Source organism: Bombina bombina, chromosome 7 (genome assembly GCF_027579735.1).
Source record: "Bombina bombina isolate aBomBom1 chromosome 7, aBomBom1.pri, whole genome shotgun sequence".
Classification (NCBI taxonomy): Eukaryota; Metazoa; Chordata; class Amphibia; order Anura; family Bombinatoridae; genus Bombina; species Bombina bombina.
Window position 1 is genome coordinate 455,471,405 of NC_069505.1, and position 16,813 is coordinate 455,488,217.

The window sequence follows — 16,813 nt, forward strand, 5'->3', positions numbered from 1 at the left end:
GTTTAATTTATTGAGTATATTTTTGCATATAGTGAGCGCCCCCTAGCATATCGTATTTAGATAGGGCTTCTGCCATATATAGTCTGATATTGTTTCTTTTTGTGTAACTTGTAATGGCGGCGCTATGGAAAGTGCGGTAGCTCAAAAATGTTAGCGTTATTCCTGCACCGGGTTATATAACTTGTAATATGAGTACAAGAATAGGAGAACTATAGATTTCATTTGTAATACGAGTACAAGAAAAGGAGCACTATAGATTTAACTTGTAATACAAGTACAAGAATAAGAGCACTATAGATTTAATGTGTAATACGAGTACAAGAATAGGAGCACTATAGATTTCATTTGAAATATGAGTACAAGAAAAGGAGAACTATAGATTTAACTTGTAATATGAGTACAAGAATAGGAGCACTATAGATTTAACTTGTAATACGAGTACAAAAATAGGAGAACTATAGATTTAACTTGTAATATGAGTACAAGAATAAGAGCACTATAGATTTAATATGTAATACGAGTACAAGAATAGGAGCACTATAGATTTAACTGTAATACGAGTACAAGAATAGGAGCACTATAGATTTAACTGTAATATGAGTAGAAGAATAGGAGCACTATAGATTTAACTTGTAATACGAGTACAAGAATAGGAGAACTATATATTTAACTTGTAATATGAGTACAAGAATAGGAGCTCTATAGATTTAACTGTAACACGAGTACAAGAATAGGAGCACTATAGATTTAACTTGTAATATGAGTACAAGAATAAGAGCACTATAGATTTAACTGTAATACGAGTACAAGAATAGGAGCACTATAGATTTAACTTGTAATACGAGTACAAAAATAGGAGAACTATAGATTTAACTTGTAATAAGAGTACAAGAATAAGAGCACTATAGATTTAATGTGTAATACGAGTACAAGAATAGGAGCACTATAGATTTAACTTGTAATACAAGTACAAGAATAGGAGCACTATAGATTTAACTTGTAATACGAGTACAAGAATAGGAGCACTATAGATTTAACTTGTAATACGAGTACAAGAATAGGAGCACTATAGATTTAACGTGTAATACGAGTACAAGAATAGGAGCACTATAGATTCAACTGTAATACGAGCACTATAGATTTAACTGTAATATGAGTACAAGAATAGGAGCACTATACATTTAACTTGTAATATGAGTACAAGAATAGGAGAACTATATATTTAACTTGTAATACAAGTACAAGAATAGGAGCACTATAGATTTAACGTGTAATACGAGTACAAGAATAGGAGCACTATAGATTTAACGTGTAATACGAGTACAAAAATAGGAGCACTATAGATTTAACTGTAATATGAGTACAAGAATAGGAGCACTATAGATTTAACTTGTAATACTAGTACAAGAATAGGAGCACTATAGATTTAACTGTAATATGAGTACAAGAATATGAGCACTATAGATTTAACTGTAATATGAGTACAAGAATAGGAGCACTATAGATTTAACTTGTAATACGAGCACAAGAATAGGAGCACTATAGATTTAACTTGTAATACGAGCACAAGAATAGGAGCACTATAGATTTAACTTGTAATATGAACACAAGAATAGGAGCACTATAGATGTAACTGTAATATGAGTACAAGAATAGGAGCACTATAGATTTAACTGTAATATGAGTACAATAATAGGAGCACTATAGATTTAACTTGTAATACTAGTACAAGAATAGGAGCACTATAGATTTAATTTGTAATACAAGTACAAGAATAGGAGCACTATAGATTTAACTTGTAATACAAGTACAAGAATAGGAGCACTATAGATTTAACTTGTAATATGAGTACAAGAATAGGAGCACTATATATTTAACTGTAATATGAGTACAAGAATAGGAGCACTATAGATTTAACTTGTAATTCTAGTACAAGAATAGGAGCACTATAGATTTAACTTGTAATACAAGTACAAGAATAGGAGCACTATAGATTTAACTTGTAATACGAGTACAAGAATAGGAGAACTATATATTTAACTTGTAATATGAGTACAAGAATAGGAGCTCTATAGATTTAACTGTAATAGATTTAACTTGTAATACGAGCACAAGAATAGGAGCACTATAAATTTAACTTGTAATACGAGTACAAGAATAGGAGCACTATAGATTTAACTGTAATATGAGTACAAGAATAGGAGAACTATAGATTTAACTTGTAATACAAGCACAAGAATAGGAGCACTATAGATTTAACTGTAATATGAGTACAAGAATAGGAGCACTATAGATTTAACTTGTAATACTAGTACAAGATTAGGAGCACTATAGATTTAACTGTAATACGAGTACAAGAATAGGAGCACTATAGATTTAACGTGTAATATGAGTACAAGAATAGGAGCACTAGAGATTTATTTTATTTTAAAATAATTTTTATTGAAAGATTTTTTGCAATATACATAAAAAAAAAAGAAAAGAAAAAGGTGCTTTTATCATTACATACTCATCCTTTCTGAGATACAGGTATTCAAATCATATAAAAAATCAGTGCTCCTGTGTGCATACCTACTTGTAAATCCAAACACCGTAATTGGGAAATGAGTAATAATTTGATCTAACAGAAAAAAGTGAAACTTCAAAATAGTAACGATAAATAAACCAACAGCTCCCCCCTTTTCATGCAGAGCAGTGTCTCGATTTGTAAATAGTACAATACCTGAAAAGTAGAGATGCCTCTTCTTACGGCGCACCCCCGACAACCCCACATCGGCTCATGTTAAATTTGGACTGTAGGTGTTTGTTCCTGCCTACCTATCCAGTAGAACCATACCTTTTGTAATGTTTCCCTATTATTTAGAATTCCTGCTGCTTCTTCATACATAGTGTATGTGAATTGTATTTTATTATATATCTCCAGCCAAGTTGGAGCTCCTATCTTCCAGTATCTCGCAATACAGATTCTGGTAACTGTACATAGAATTCTAATGAAAGTATTTAGGTGCCCATGGTAACTTTCTATGGGTTCATGTAGTAATGCCTGCTGTATGTTGAGAGTAAACTCCTCGTCTATCAGCTGACCTATAAATGCAGATAGCCTCCTCCACACCTCTTGCACAACCCCACAATCCCACCACATGTGTTTATATGTGCCTCTCTGTCCACAACCCCTGTAACACAGGCTGCTTCCCTGGGGACTAATATGTGCGGACCTAACTGGGGTTAGGTACCATCTAAAGGCTGTTTTCAGTGTGTTTTCCTTTAAATCGACGCTTAATAAGCCCTTGTCTCTCGATTGGAATATCAGTTCCCACTCCTGTTTATCTTTTACTATTTCCAATTCCCGTTCCCATGCTAGCATTATGTGTGTTTTTGACGCGGTTGGGGGGGATTGAATTGCTATATATAATCTGGATATTGAGTGTTTGGGCCTATGTGGGCTCATGCTGGAGAATTCTAATGTCGTGGCCACCTCGAGAAAGATGCCAACACCTCATATAGATTGGGTAATGATATGAGAGGTTTTGTGATTGTTAATAAAATATCATCTGCGAATAGGGCCAGTTTGTATTCTGACTGTGCTATCTTAACTCCCTCTATGTCTGGATGTGTTCTTATTCTTGCTGCCAATGGTTCAATGCATAGCGCAAATAATAAGGGTGACAGTGGGCACCCCTGCCTCGTGCCATTAAGTATGGGGAAGGTTGCCGATCTATAGCCCCCCGCCGTCACCTGAGCTTGGGGCCGCGAACAGATTGCTCGAATAGCTGTCATAAAGGCACCCTCAAAGCCCATCCTCTGTAAAACCTTGGTCATGTATTCCCAATCAATTCTGTCGAACGCCTTCTCTGCATCCAGCGATAATAGCAGAGAAGGCGTCCTCTGTCTTTCTAAGTGGTAAATAATGTAAGTAATTCGGCATATGTTATCTGGGGCTTCCCTATCCTTGAAGGAGCACTATAGATTTAACTGTAATATGAGTACAAGAATAGGAGCACTATAGATTTAACTTGTAATATGAGTACAAGAATAGGAGAACTATATATTTAACTATAATACGAGTACAAGAATAGGAGCACTATAGATTTAACTGTAATACAAGCACAAGATTTGGAGCACTATAGATTTAACTGTAATACAAGCACAAGATTTGGAGCGCTATAGATTTAACTTGAGAGTTAGCACTCAGTAGTGCTTATATTTTTGCTCTTCATTTGTAATCTATCCCTTAGTTATTTATAAATGCTTCATGAGCTGCACACTGTGTCTGGTGTGTGACCATCTGAGAAAATATAACAACTATTTGCATGAGACAAAATGACACCATCACAGAATATTCCCTTTACTTAACCCCTTAATGACTGATGTATTAAGAATAGGAGCACTATAGATTTCATTTGAAATACGAGTACAAGAAAAGGAGAACTATAGATTTAACTTGTAATATGAGTACAAGAATAGAAGCACTATAGATTTAACTTGTAATACGAGTACAAAAATAGGAGAACTATAGATTTAACTTGTAATAAGAGTACAAGAATAAGAGCACTATAGATTTAATGTGTAATACGAGTACAAGAATAGGAGCACTATAGATTTAACTTGTAATACAAGTACAAAAATAGGAGCACTATAGATTTAACTTGTAATAGGAGTACAAGAATAGGAGCACTATAGATTTAACGTGTAATACAAGTACAAGATAGGAGCACTATAGATTTAACTGTAATAAGAGTACAAGAATAGGAGCACTATAGATTTAACTGTAATGAGTACAAGAATAGGAGCACTATAAATTTAACTTGTAATACGACTACAAGAATAGGAGAACTATATATTTAACTTGTAATACGAGTACAAGAATAAGAGCACTATAGATTTAACTGTAATACGAGTACAAGAATAGGAGCACTATAGATTTAACTTGTAATACGAGTACAAGAATAGGAGCACTATAGATTTAACGTGTAATAAGAGTACAAGAATAGGAGCACTATAACATAGTAACATAGTAGATAAGGTTGAAAAAAGACTGAAGTCCATCGAGTTCAACCTATACAAATCTAAAATACTTACAAAAAGCTCCAGTTAAGCTTAAATAACCCCATTAAAATGTGACCCATTTAATGCTAGCAATCATATCCATGAATTTTGTTTATATACAGAAATTTATCCAGACTATTTTTAAATGTATCTATGGTATTGGCATTCACTACCTCCTTTGGTAATGAGTTCCACAATTTTATTGCTCTTACAGTGAAAAAAACGTTTCCGTTGCAGGAGATTAAATCTCCTTTCCTCCAACCTTAAATTATGACCTCTTGTCAGAAACAATTTTCTTGGAATAAACAGACCTTCTGCCATCTCTGTATATGGGCCTTGAATATATTTATATAAAGTAATCATGTCACCTCTCAAGCGCCTTTTTTCTAAAGAAAACAGACCCAGTTTGGCTAGCCTCTCCTCATAGGTTAATTTCTCCAATCCCCTTATTAGCTTTGTGGCCCTTCTCTGAACTTTTTCTAGTTCTGCAATATCTTTTTTAGCAATCGGTCCCCAGAACTGCACTCCAAACTCAAGGTGAGGTCTTACCAGGGCTTTATATAATGACAGAATTATGCTTTCCTCCCTTGAATCAATGCCTCTTTTAATACATGCTAGTATCTTATTAGCCTTTGAAGCCGCTGCCCTGCATTGTGCACCCATCTTTAGCTTGTTATCTATTACTACTCCCAAATCCCTTTCCTCCTGTGTTTGGCTAAGTCTTGTCCCATTTAAAAAATACGTAGCCTGCTTATTTTTACTTCCAAAATGTAGAACCTTGCATTTTTCCGTATTAAATCTCATTTTCCAATCACTTGCCCATAGTTATAATTTTAGCAAATCCCTTTGTAAAGAGAGTTCGTCCTGCTCTGACCTAATGACCTTACTTAACTTAGTATCATCTGCAAAAATAGAGATGTTGCTTTTTAATCCTTGCTCCAAGTCATTTATAAAAATATTAAAAAGAACAGGGCCCAGTACTGATCCCTGGGGAACGCCACTGATTACCTTTGTCCAATCTGAGTATGATCCATTTACTACTACTCGTTGCTCCCTATCTTTTATCCAGTTATTTATCCATGAGCTAACATTTTCAGCTATTCCCAGTCCCTTGATTTTGTGCATTAATCTCTCATGTGGCACTGTATCAAATGCCTTTGCAAAATCTAAGTATATCACATCAACTGATTCCCCTTTATCTATATATTTACTTACTTCCACGTAGAATCTAATTAGATTAGTTTGACATGATCTATTTCTCCTAAAGCCATGCTGATTAGAAGTCATAATCTTGTTAACACGAATATGCTCATCAATATAATCCCTTATAATCCCTTCAAATATCTTCCCCACTATTGATGTCAGACTAACTGGTCTATAGCTTCCTGGATCATCCCTGCTTCCCTTTTTGAAGAGTGGCACCACATCAGCTTTACGCCAGTCCTAGGGTACCATGCCTGAGGATAATGAGTCTTGAAAAATTAAGAGTACAGGTTTGTCTATAACAGTGCTAAATTCCCTTAACACCCTTGGGTGTATTCCATCTGGGCCTGGAGTTTTATTTACCTTAATATTTTCCAGTTTTTTCCTGATATCCTCTAAACAAAACCCAGTTAGTGGTATGGACTGGCATGTTCTATTCTGTTCCAAAGTATCATTCAATGGTTCCTCTCTTGTGTATACTGAAGAAAAAAACTGGTTTAGTACCTCAGCCTTCTCCCTGTCATTATTTATCATGCTACCCTCCACGCATTTTAATGTACCTATATTATCCTTCTTAGATTTTTTGCTATTTATGTACTTAAAGAACCTTTTAGGGTTAGACTTAGAATCCTTGGCAATTAGTTTTTCATTTTCAATTTTGGCTAATTGATTGCTTTTTTGCATGCTTTGTTACATTCCTTATAAATATTGTATGCTGAGTCTGTACTATTTTCTTTTAATAATTTAAATGCCCTACGTTTTTTCCTAATTTCTCTTAACACATTTTTATTTAGCCATAACGGCTTTGTTTTTTTATTTTTATTTTTATAACCATATGGTATGTGTTGATATGTATATTTATTTAACACATTTTTAAATATTATCCATTTATCCTCTGTATTTTTATTAGAAAATACATTGTCCCAATTTATATTATTTAATGATTTCCTTAAATCATTGAATTTTGCTTTCTTGAAATTAAAAGTCTTAGTTAAGCCTTTAAAACACTGCATATGAAAATAGATTTCAAATGTGACCATGTTATGATCACTGTTACCCAAATGTTCTTTAACTTCTATGTTTGATATTATATCTGTATTGTTTGATAGCACTAAATCCAATATAGCTTTACTCCTAGTTGGCTCCTCTATTAATTGTGACAAGAAGTTATCCCTGAGAACATTTAAAAATCTATCCCCCTTAGCTGAATTACTAGTTTCATTGGCCCAGTTTATATCAGGGTAGTTAAAATCTCCCATAATTACAGCACTGTTATTAGCAGCCTTACCTATTTGGATAAGTAGTTGAGTTTCCTCCGGGTCACTAATGTTGGGAGGCTTGTAGCATGTTCCTAGTAATATTTTTTTAGGATTTTTCCCCCCACTCTTTATTTCATAGATTTAACTTGTAATACGAGTACAAGAATAGGAGCAATATAGATTTAACGTGTAATACGAGTACAAGAATAGGAGCACTGTAGATTTAACTTGTAATACGAGCACAAAAATAGGAGCACTATAGATTTAACTGTAATATGAGTACAAGAATAGGAGCACTATAGATATAACTTGTAATACGAGCACAAGAATAGGAGCACTATAGATTTAACTGTAATATGAGTACAAGAATAGGAGCACTATAGATTTAACTGTAATATGAGTACAAGAATAGGAGCACTATAGATTTAACTTGTAATACTAGTACAAGAATAGGAGCACTATAGATTTAACGTGTAATATGACTACAAGAATAGGAGCACTATAGATTTAACTGTAATATGAGTTCAAGAATAGGAGCACTATAGATTTAACTTGTAATACGAGTACAAGAATAGGAGAACTATAGATTTAACTATAATACGAGTACAAGAATAGGAGCACTATAGATTTAACTGTAATACGAGCACAAGAATTGGAGCGCTATAGATTTAACTTGAGAGTTAGCACTCAGTAGTGCTTATATTTTTGCTCTTCATTTGTAATCCATGCCTTAGTTATTTATAAATGCTTCATGAGCTGCACACTGTGTCTGGTGTGTGACCATCTGAGAAAATATAACAACTATTTGCATGAGACAAAATGACACAGAATATTCCCTTTACTTAACCCCTTAATGACTGATGTACCCTGTAAGCCTGTGGTTGTTTAGGGTTTAACTAGCGCAGCTTCTGGAACAGTGTTGAAGCTGTGTAAGGACTGCATACCTTACTTCTGGAGGCATACAAATTTGCAAGACTTGCGCTATATTCATATTTGAGGTTATGGAGATAATTAATGCTAATCACCTGTAGCTGTATTTATAGGAACTTCATCCTCCTCAGTCTTCACCAGATCACACACATCTGGTTCTCCTCCGTGCTCACCTGCTGAGCCATCTGAAGGCGTCACATCCATACGGCCTGTACAGTGAGAATACACGTGTATGTGTCAGTAACTCCCATACCTCACACACAATATATGTGCACACTCCCCTGTAACTCACGTACTTCATACACAATACATGAGCACACTCACCTGTAACCAACGTACCTTACACACAATATATGTGCATATTCACCTATAACCCACGTACCTCACACACAATATATATGCACACTCACCTGTAACCCACGTACCTCACACACAATATATGTGCACACTCATCTGTAACTCACAAACCTCACACACAATATATGTGCACACTCACCTGTAACCCACGTACCTCAGACACAATATATGTGCGCACTCACCTGTAACCCACATACCTCAGACACAATATATGTGCACACTCACCTGTAACCCACGTACCTCACACACAATATATGTACACACTCACCTGTAACCCACGTACTACACACACAATATATGTGCACACTCACCTGTAACCTACGTACCTCACACACAATATATGTGCACACTCACCTTTAACTCACGTACCTTACACACAATATATGTGCACACTCACCTGTAACCTACGTAACTTACACACAATATATGTGCACACTCACCTGTAACCTACGTACCTCATACACAATATATGTGCACACTCACCTGTAACCTACGTACCTTACACACAATATATGTGCGCACTCATCTGTAACCCACAAACCTCAGACACAATATATGTGCACACTCACCTGTAACCCACGTACCTCACACACAATATATGTGCACACTCACCTGTAACCCACGTACCTCACACACAATATATGTGCACACTCACCTGTAACCCACGTACCTCACACACAATATATGTGCACACTCATCTGTAACCTACGTACCTCACACACAATATATGTGCACACTCCCCTGTAACCCACGTACCTCACACACAATATATGTGCACACTCACCTGTAACCTACGTACCTCAGACATAATATATGTGCACACTCACCTGCAACCCACGTACCTCACACACAATATATGTGCACACTCATCTGTAACCCACAAACCTCACACACAATATATGTGCACACTCACCTGTAACCTACGTACCTCACACACAATATATGTGCACACTCACCTGTAACCTACGTACCTCACACACAATATATGTGCACACTCACCTGTAACCTACGTACCTCACACACAATATATGTGCACACTCACCTGTAACCTACGTACCTCACACACAATATATGTGCACACTCACCTGTAACCCACACACAATATATGTGAGCATTCATCTGTAACGCACAAACCTCACACACAATATATGTGCACACTCACCTGTAACCCACGTACCTCACACACACACAATATATGTGCACACTCACCTGTAACCCATGTACCTCACACACAATATATGTGCACACTCACCTGTAACCCATGTACCTCACACAAAATATTTCTCTTGTTAAGCGTGTTCAGTCCACGGGTCATCCATTACTTATGGGATATATTCTCCTTCCCAACAGGAAGTTGCAAGAGGATCACCCAAGCAGAGCTGCTATATAGCTCCTCCCCTCACATGTCATATCCAGTCATTCTCTTGAGAGTCTCAACGAAGGAGGTTGTGAGAGGAGATAGGAGTTTTTTACTTAATTATTCTTCAATCAAAAGTTTATTATTTTAAAATGGCACCGGAGTGTGCTGTTTTTTCTCTCAGGCAGTATTTAGAAGAAGAAAATCTGGCTGCGTTTTCTATGATCTTAGCAGACGTAACTAAGATCCACTGGCTGTTCTCGCACATTCTGAGGAGTGGGGTAACTTCAGAAAAGGGAATAGCATGCGGGGTCCCCCGCAAATGAGGTATGTGCAGTATAATATTTTCTAGGAATGGAATTGACTAAGAAAACACTGCTGTTACCCATATGATGTAAGTACAGCCTTTAATGCAGTAGTAGCGACTGGTATCAGGCTGATAAATGTATGCACAGTTGAGTTATTTTCTAGGGACTAGAATTTGACTGAGAAAATACTGTTAATACTGAAATAAATGTATGAGCCTTAACTGCAGTAGAAGCGACTGGTAGCAGGCTTAGTGATAACTTTGCATAACACTGGAAAAGTTGTTTTTAAAACGTTTACTGGCATGTTATTCGTTTTGTGAGGTACTTTGGTGATAAATCTTTTTGGGCATGATTTTTTTCCATATGGCTAACGTTTATTTCTGCATAGAAACCGTTGTAACAGGTCTCCCACTGTTGTAATATGAGTGGGAGGGGCCTTTTTTAGCGCCTTGTTGCGCAGTTAAAATTCTAGCACAGTCTTCCTGCTTCTTCCACCTTGATCCAGGACGTCTCCAGAGAGCTCAGGGGTCTTCAAAATTCATTTTTGAGGGAGGTAACCAGTCACAGCAGACCTGTGACAGTGTGTTTGACTGTGATAAAAGCGTTAAATCTGAAATTGATTATCCGTTTTTTGGGTATTGAGGGGTTAATCATCCGTTTGCTAGTGGGTGCAATCCTCTGCTAAATTCATACATTTACTGTTAAATTTGTTGACTATAACTGAATTAGTTCATTGTTATTTCAACTGTGACAGTTTTTTTGTGTTTTTGAAAGCGCTGAAGCGTTTTTTCTATTGCTTGTAAATTTATTGAAAGTTTTTTCCAAGCTTGCTAGCCTTCATTGCTAGTCTGTTTAAACATGTCTGATACAGATGAATCTACTTGTTCAGTATGTTTAAAAGCCAATGTGGAGCCCAATAGAAATATGTGTACCAATTGTATTGATGTTACTTTAAATAAAAGTCAGTCTTTACCGGTAAAGAAATTATCACCAGACAACGAGGGGGAAGTTATGCCGCCTAACTCTCCTCACGTGTCAGTACCTTCGCCTCCCGCTCAGGAGGTGCGTGAGATTGTGGCGCCAAGTACATCAAGGCCCTTACAAATCACTTTGCATGATATGGCTAATGTTATGAAAGAGGTATTATCTAATTTGCCTGAGTTAAGAGGCAAGCGCGATAGCTCTGGGTTAAGGACAGAGCGCGCCGATGATACAAGAGCCATGTCCGATACTGCGTCACAATTTGCAGAACATGAGGACGGAGAGCTTCATTCTGTGGGTGACGGATCTGATCCGGGGAGACCGGATTCAGAAATTTCAAATTTTAAATTTAAGCTTGAGAACCTCCGTGTATTGCTAGGGGAGGTGTTAGCGGCTCTGAATGATTGCGACACGGTTGCAATCCCAGAGAAATTATGTAGGCTGGATAAATACTATGCGGTGCCGGTGTGTACTGACGTTTTTCCTATACCTAAAAGGCTTACAGAGATTATTAGCAAGGAGTGGGATAGACCCGGTGTGCCCTTTTCCCCTCCTCCGATATTTAGAAAAATGTTTCCAATAGATGCCACCACACGAGACTTATGGCAGACGGTCCCTAAGGTGGAGGGAGCAGTTTCTACTTTAGCCAAGCGTACCACTATCCCGGTGGAGGATAGCTGTGCTTTCTCAGATCCAATGGATAAAAAATTAGAAGGTTACCTTAAGAAAATGTTTGTTCAACAAGGTTTTATATTACAGCCCCTTGCATGCATTGCGCCCGTCACTGCTGCAGCGGCATTCTGGTTTGAGTCTCTGGAAGAGGCTATTCGCACAGCACCATTGGATGAGATTATGAGCAAGCTTAGAGCCCTTAAGCTAGCTAATGCATTTATTTCGGATGCCGTTGTGCATTTAACCAAACTAACGGCTAAGAACTCTGGATTCGCCATCCAGGCGCGCAGAGCGCTATGGCTTAAATCCTGGTCAGCAGATGTCACTTCTAAATCTAAATTGCTTAATATTCCTTTCAAAGGGCAAACCTTATTCGGGCCCGGCTTGAAAGAAATTATTGCTGACATTACTGGAGGTAAGGGTCACACCCTTCCTCAGGACAGGGCCAAATCAAAGGCCAAACAGTCTAATTTTCGTGCCTTTCGTAATTTCAAGGCAGGAGCAGCATCAACTTCCTCCGCTCCAAAACAGGAAGGGACTGCTAATCGTTACAGACAGGGTTGGAAAGGCAACCAGTCCTGGAACAAGGGCAAGCAGGCCAGAAAACCTACTTCTGCCCCTAAGACAGCATGAAGAAAGGGCCCCCTATCCGGAAACGGATCTAGTGGGGGGCAGACTTTCTCTCTTCGCCCAGGCTTGGGCAAGAGATGTCCAGGATCCCTGGGCGTTGGATATCATATCTCAGGGATACCTTCTGGACTTCAAAACTTCTCCTCCACAAGGGAGATTTCATCTGTCAAGGTTATCAGCAAACCTAATAAAGAAAGAGGCATTTCTACGATGTGTACAAGACCTCTTAGTAATGGGAGTGATCCACCCGGTTCCGCGGACGGAACAAGGGCAAGGTTTTTACTCAAATCTGTTTGTGGTTCCCAAAAAAGAGGGAACCTTCAGGCCAATCTTGGACCTGAAGATCTTAAACAAATTCCTAAGGGTTCCATCGTTCAAAATGGAAACTATTCGAACCATCCTACCCATGATCCAAGAGGGTCAGTATATGACCACAGTGGACTTAAAGGATGCCTAGCTTCACATACCGATTCACAAAGATCATTATCGGTACCTAAGGTTTGCCTTTCTAGACAGGCATTACCAGTTTGTAGCTCTTCCCTTCGGGTTGGCTACGGCCCCGAGAATTTTTACAAAGGTTCTGGGCTCGCTTCTGGCGGTACTAAGACCGCGAGGCATAGCGGTGGCTCCGTACCTAGACGACATTCTGATACAAGCGTCAAGTTTTCAAAATGCAAAGTCTCATACAGAGATAGTTCTAGCATTTCTGAGGTCGCATGGGTGGAAAGTGAACATGGAAAAGAGTTCACTGTTACCACTCACAAGGGTTCCCTTTCTAGGGACTCTTATAGATTCTGTAGAGATGAAGATTTACCTGACGGAGTCCAGGTTATCAAAAATCCTAAATGCTTGCCGTGTCCTTCATTCCATTCCAAGCCCATCAGTAGCTCAGTGCATGGAAGTAATCGGCTTAATGGTCGCGGCAATGGACATAGTGCCATTTGCGCGCCTGCATCTCAGACCGCTGCAACTATGCATGCTAAGTCAGTGGAATGGGGATTACTCAGATCTGTCCCCTTTACTAAATCTGGACCAGGAGGCCAGATATTCTCTTCTCTGGTGGTTGTCGCGGGTTCATCAGTCCAAAGGAATGACTTTTCGCAGACCAGATTGGACGATTGTAACAACAGATGCGAGCCTACTAGGCTGGGGTGCAGTCTGGAACTCCCTGAAGGCTCAGGGATCGTGGACTCAGGAGGAGAAACTCCTCACAATAAACATTCTGGAATTAAGAGCAATATTCAATGCTCTTCTAGCTTGGCCTCAGTTAGCAACACTGAGGTTCATCAGATTTCAGTCGGACAACATCACGACTGTGGCTTACATCAATCATCAAGGGGGAACCAGGAGTTCTCTAGCGATGTTGGAAGTCTCGAAGATAATTTGCTGGGCAGAGTCTCACACTTGTCACCTGTCAGCGATCTACATCCCAGGCGTGGAGAACTGGGAGGCGGACTTTCTAAGTCGCCAGACCTTTCATCCGGGGGAGTGGGAACTTCACCAGGAGGTCTTTGCTCAACTGATTCTTCGTTGGGGCGAACCGGAGCTGGATCTCATGGCATCTCGCCAGAACGCCAAGCTTCCTTGTTACGGATCCAGGTCCAGGGACCCGGGAGCGGTGCTGGTAGATGCACTAGCAGCCCCTTGGGTTTTCAACATGGCTTATGTGTTTCCACCATTTCCGTTGCTACCTCGACTGATTGCCAGGATCAAACAGGAGAGAGCATCAGTGATTCTGATAGCGCCTGCGTGGCCACGCAGGACCTGGTATGCAGACCTAGTGGACATGTCGTCCTGTCCACCATGGTCTCTGCCTCTGAGGCAGGACCTTCTAATTCAGGGTCCTTTCAACCATCCAAGCCTAATTTCTCTGAGGCTGACTGCATGGAGATTGAACGCTTGATTCTATCAAAGCGTGGTTTTTCGGAGTCGGTTATTGATACATTAATACAGGCTCGGAAACCTGTTACCAGAAAAATTTACCATAAGATATGGCGTAAATATTTATATTGGTGTGAATCCAAGAGTTACTCATGGAGTAAGGTTAGGATTCCTAGGATATTGGCTTTTCTACAAGAAGGTTTAGAAAAGGGTTTATCCGCTAGTTCGTTAAAGGGACAGATTTCTGCTCTGTCTATTCTTTTACACAAACGTCTGGCAGAGAATCCAGACGTCCAGGCTTTTTGTCAGGCTTTGGCTAGGATTAAGCCTGTGTTTAAAACTGTTGCTCCTCCGTGGAGCTTAAACTTGGTTCTTAAAGTTCTTCAAGGTGTTCCGTTTGAACCCCTTCATTCCATTGATATTAAGCTTTTATCTTAGAAAGTTCTGTTTTTGATGGCTATTTCCTCGGCTCGAAGAGTCTCTGAGTTATCTGCCTTACATTGCGATTCTCCTTATCTGATTTTTCATTCAGACAAGGTAGTTCTGCGTACTAAACCTGGGTTTTTACCTAAGGTTGTTTCTAACAGGAATATCAATCGAGAGATTGTTGTTCCATCATTATGTCCTAATCCTTCTTCAAAGAAGGAACGTCTTTTGCATAATCTGGACGTAGTCCGTGCCCTGAAGTTCTACTTACAGGCAACTAAAGATTTTCGGCAAACTTCTTCTCTGTTTGTCGTTTATTCCGGTCAGAGGAGAGGTCAAAAGGCTTCGGCCACCTCTCTCTCTTTTTGGCTTCGTAGCATAATACGTTTAGCCTATGAGACTGCTGGACAGCAGCCTCCTGAAAGAATTACAGCTCATTCCACTAGAGCTGTGGCTTCCACCTGGGCCTTTAAGAATGAGGCCTCTGTTGAACAGATTTGAAAGGCTGCAACTTGGTCTTCACTTCATACCTTTCAAAATTTTACAAATTTGACACTTTTGCTTCTTCGGAGGCTGTTTTTGGGAGAAAGAAGGAACCACTGCCTGTAGAACCTGTTTAATGTTCCTGCCTTGTCCCTCCCATCATCCGTGTACTTTAGCTTTGGTATTGGTATCCCATAAGTAATGGATGACCCGTGGACTGAACACACTTAACAAGAGAAAACATAATTTATGCTTACCTGATAAATTTATTTCTCTTGTAGTGTGTTCAGTCCACGGCCCGCCCTGTCTTTTTTTGAGGCAGTTCTAAATTTTAATTAAAGCTCCAGTCACCACTGCACCCTATAGTTTCTCCTTTCTCGTCTTGTTTCGGTCGAATTACTGGATATGACATGTGAGGGGAGGAGCTATATAGCAGCTCTGCTTGGGTGATCCTCTTGCAACTTCCTGTTGGGAAGGAGAATATATCCCATAAGTAATGGATGACCCATGGACTGAACACACTACAAGAGAAATAAATTTATCAGGTAAGCATAAATTATGTTATGTGCACACTCACCTGTAACCCACACACAATATATGTGCGCATTCATCTGTAACCTACGTACCTCACACATAATATATGTGCACACTCACCTGTAACCTACGTACCTCACACACAATATATGTGCATACTCACCTGTAACATACGTACCTCACACACAATATTTGTGCACACTCCCCTGTAACCCACGTACCTCACACACAATATATGTGAACACTCACCTGTAACCCACGTACCTCACACACAATATATGTGCACACTCACCTGTAACCCACGTACCTCACACACAATATATGTGCACACTCACCTGCAACCCACGTACCTCACACAAAAACAGAATTTATGCTTACCTGATAAATTACTTTCTCCAACGGTGTGTCCGGTCCACGGCGTCATCCTTACTTGTGGGAATATCTCTTCCCCAACAGGAAATGGCAAAGAGTCCCAGCAAAGCTGGTCATATAGTCCCTCCTAGGCTCCGCCCACCCCAGTCATTCGACCGACGGACAGGAGGAAAAATATAGGAGAAACCATATGGTACCGTGGTGACTGTAGTTAGAGAAAATAATTCATCAGACCTGATTAAAAAAACCAGGGCGGGCCGTGGACCGGACACACCGTTGGAGAAAGTAATTTATCAGGTAAGCATAAATTCTGTTTTCTCCAACATTGGTGTGTCCGGTCCACGGCGTCATCCTTACTTGTGGGAACCAATACC

General features: G+C 39.1%; 1 protein-coding gene across 1 annotated transcript in view; it reads right to left on the reverse strand.

The window, feature by feature from the left end:
* The window catches only part of LOC128666707 (gastrula zinc finger protein XlCGF57.1-like), a 125,969-nt gene that overhangs the window by 15,346 nt on the left and 93,810 nt on the right, over positions 1-16,813 (reverse strand). The window contains exon 3 of the mRNA XM_053721449.1: positions 8,534-8,647. Coding sequence (XP_053577424.1) covers positions 8,534-8,642 — 109 coding nt within the window. The 5' untranslated portion in view covers positions 8,643-8,647. The remainder of the gene's footprint in view (positions 1-8,533; positions 8,648-16,813) is intronic.